Source organism: Neospora caninum, chromosome IV (genome assembly GCF_000208865.1).
Source record: "Neospora caninum Liverpool complete genome, chromosome IV".
Taxonomy (NCBI): domain Eukaryota; phylum Apicomplexa; class Conoidasida; order Eucoccidiorida; family Sarcocystidae; genus Neospora; species Neospora caninum.
Genome location: NC_018389.1, coordinates 948146 through 951809, shown reverse-complemented (window position 1 = coordinate 951809; position 3664 = coordinate 948146). Strand labels below are relative to the sequence as shown.

At 52.2% G+C, this 3664-nt stretch overlaps 1 protein-coding gene across 1 annotated transcript; it reads right to left on the bottom strand.

The window, feature by feature from the left end:
* Positions 1–431: 431 nt before the first annotated feature.
* NCLIV_010730 (srs domain-containing protein) lies at positions 432–2115 on the bottom strand (the record flags this gene model as incomplete). The annotated part of the gene is made up of 2 exons (XM_003880588.1): positions 432–970; positions 1491–2115. 2 exons carry the CDS (start codon positions 2113–2115, stop codon positions 432–434), a joined length of 1164 nt encoding a protein of 387 aa, XP_003880637.1.
* Between the last annotated feature and the right edge of the window lie 1549 nt (positions 2116–3664).

The following is a 3664-nucleotide window of genomic DNA, read 5'->3' as shown; positions in this document are numbered from 1 at the left end:
GACTTCTAAAGTTCCAGAACGTTTCAGTAGAATTTGGCACTTCTTGCGAAGCAAACAACCGGAATTCACCGTCGCGTGCTCCCCCTGTGAACCAACAGTAGTTCCTTGCATGGTCCGCATGATTCGTAAATGTCACATTGTGTTGCACAAAGTATATCCCTTGAGCTGCTCTGGTTCTACCGCTCCGCACATCGGGTGTTACACCACCCACTGCCCGTGAGTGACGGTATACACAAGTAGCTCTCCGACCCCGACATCCACCGACACATCTAAAACGGCGACATAACGTAATCAATAACTGAGAAAGGGTCGAACAGGCGCGATGCACCGATGCAAGGTTTCCCGGCGGTGGCATATTTTCTGTGGTTCAAGAACCCTTTTCTCATATAAATAGTACACACCATCTGAAGAGGTGGCGATGCGGAGCATGTTCACATGGCAACGGACATTAACACGGAAATCGGCGCAAGAAGGGCAGCGGATGTGGCACAAGAAAGCACAACTCCAGCTGACGTTGTTGTCTCAGATGGCGTTTCCGTTTCACCGGTTGTCTGTTCTAGCGTTTTTCCAGCTTCTTTCCCTTTTTCTCCGAAGACAGGCAGAAGGACTTTCAACAGGCATGCGTCTGTTTCAGAGGGCTTATCCTCACTGTCGCCTGGAAAACATTTCATGCAGAGCATGCGCGGTTTTGGGAAGGAAGACGTAGCGGTGACTTGATAGGATTTGGAAACACCACTTGGTGGGGACTTAAGTTCTACTGTCTTGATGGTAGAGCCCGACCCCAAGACATCTTCCAGCTTTGCTTTGGTCATACACTGTGGACCCGTCATTACATAGCCGTCTTTGTCTGGTGAGTCGAGTTTTGAATACCCTGGTGGGCAGTGGACGAAGGCCTCTTTCGCTGTCCCATCGTCGCGAAACGCCAACGTGTTGACTGACGGAGGGGCTTCGGGGTTGCACACCCAAGAATCTGGAGGCCGCACACAACAAAGTACATTCCTTCTGGAAATTGGCAACCCGGCTGAATACCCAACCTCCAACAGCCTGATACGAGTGACTGAAAAATCTACCGCGCGTTGCGGTATTACCACTAGCGTGCACAGGCCGCAACCGTCAGCTAAGTGTGGTACATGGCACTACGATTTCCTCAACGGACAAAGAACCAAAGCCGATACGGTCCGGTACTTATGGCTCTAGGGGGGAAGTGCAAGAACGCAATACGGGGCGTATGCCCATACTACTCGTCGGCGCAGTCTCCAACGCGACCGGGCTGGCCGGTGCGGTTTGCAAATTGCATGAGAACGTGCCTCAACACCCAAAGCATGCTAACGAAGGCCGGGAGCAGTCATTAGGCCAATCTCGGCTTGTTCCACTCCAAGCATGTCGGTACGATGGAGGGGGAATACGGCTATCGTACACACAAGGACCCCCGCAGCGGGAGCCAATCACGGTGCTAAACCGAACTTGCGCGAAAAGGCAGCTTTACTTACTTGGCAAGGACGCTTTGGGGACCGTTACAATCACCTCGCACGACTTGCCCTTGTTACTTACGGTCTTCCCTTTGCAAACGAAGCACGCTTTCTTCTCGCTGTCAAGCGGCAGTCCGCCAGCGAAGAAAACCGCGTTGCCGACAAGACGGCCGTCGGGCTGAGAAGGCTGATAGAATAGGGCATTGGGAGTCAGAGTGTCAACATCGACGACAGTAGTGGTGTCACAATATCCGTCACTGTTTACCCTGAATGCCGCCGAACCCTTATCTGGTGTGAGTTCTTCGGTGGTTCCTCCGTGGCAATGGAAACCGACAATTAGATTCTCCGTGACACGCAAATCAAGCCGTCCGACACCTTCACCATCCGCAGGGTACCTGCACTCGTGCTCTTCTAAGCGCATTGGATCCACTTGTTCAACCAATGGAAGGTAGACATGTCCATGGAGATCCTCAGGGTCTAAATCAATTTTGGTACTGGCCACCTTACCCTTGTCATCAGTGTTCTTGCCGACACTACCCACAGATGTGGCACGAACGCAATCCAACGACAGGTTGCCAAATACATGAACGGCTGCTACCAAGCAGCCAAGCGCCGCCACACAAGCACGGCCCTGGCGAAAAATCATCGTGTGAACGAGTTTTCAACGATAGGCAGAAACTGTCCCAGTAGAAACATGGGAACATTGCAACTCGGTTGCCCTTGATAAAGAGAAAACGCCTTGATATTACTGGAGAACACGAAATTGTTTTTGTCGAAAAATCATCGTGTGAACGAGTTTTCAACGATAGGCAGAAACTGTCCCAGTAGAAACATGGGAACAGTGCAACTCGGTTGCCCTTGATAAAGAGAAAACGCCTTGATATTACTGGAGAACACGAAATTGTTTTTGATGTCGAGAACATGCTATCAATGGAAGGACATGAGCGCAGATGCTACGGAAGAAACAAACAGGCTCCAGGGATACCTCGCCGGTCGATCGGCTCAGATGTGGAGGCACCGACTGATAATGGGCAGATCATTGAGACGCGTCAGAGTATAGCGACGCTCAACTGTGCTGGAATCCCCGGAGGCTGGGGTTCTCTCCGCGCGCTCATAGTACGGAGGTGAGGCCAGATACTGGCGCGGACGCCTTGGCTGCCCTAACAGCCGACTGCTGTGGCGCAATGCAGGACAACAGTATCGCAGTCTGCAAGAGAACTGAGGTAGCAACCAGACTGTGGTAGGGGAACCTGGACAAGACAGACACACCGCGAAGCCAAACACATTGCAGCCGTAACGTTGTTCATCAGCCTGCGATATGTCTCTGGAGGGTTCACTTGATTCAGCCATTTGTTTTCCCTCGGTGTGTCTTCTCATCGTGATTTCGCTTCGGCCACGCCGTGTGCCTGCTCGCACGATGCCCTGAGACTGCTCATTTGTATGGCAGAACGCCGCGGTGGACGCTGGACAAAAATGTTACCAGTTGAACACCGCCTGAATCTCGTTCAGCTCGGTCAACGACGCCATCCTTCATTACTTGCACACAGCACAGCCCACGAGAGCTTGTGAGGGAGGGCCGTTTCCAGCTTCTCACGGGTAAGATGAGAACAGGAAAGCGCGACACTCATGTGGCAAAAGTTTACTCTTCCACGCCTCTCGCTAGTGCGCTGTTGGAACACTAATCGTTGGGGGGCTAATCTTTGGATTGACCTGTTTGGATTGACCCAGACAACTACAGGAGTGTAAAATGCGACACGGGCGAACGTTTCGTCACTGAGGGACATCTCGACGGACAGATCCCGCCTGATGCTCTTCATCGCCAGATGGTGCTGCATATCGCGCGCCCCCTACCGTCTCACGCTGAGCCCTTCTTTAGAGTATGAAGGTACATCATTCTCTCTGTAACTGAGAAAGTGAAAAAAACTCGACCTGAGAAATATCATGAACTGAAAACAGGAGCTGCCTTGTACCACACCTACATCAGCGGGGCGTTACTTGCCCTCCGGTGGCTGATGGAGACGAAGATCCTCTGGTTCGCAAAGTGGAGGAGGCGACAGTGGGTGCACCTCTCTGATAAGGCTCAGTTTTCAGTTGAAGGCTAGAGGACCGCCATCACAGAGATTGCTGTCGTCCGCCGTCACAGGAGAAGTCGACCGAATAGGATCGAGTCACTGGACCATTGCAGACCACAGCGA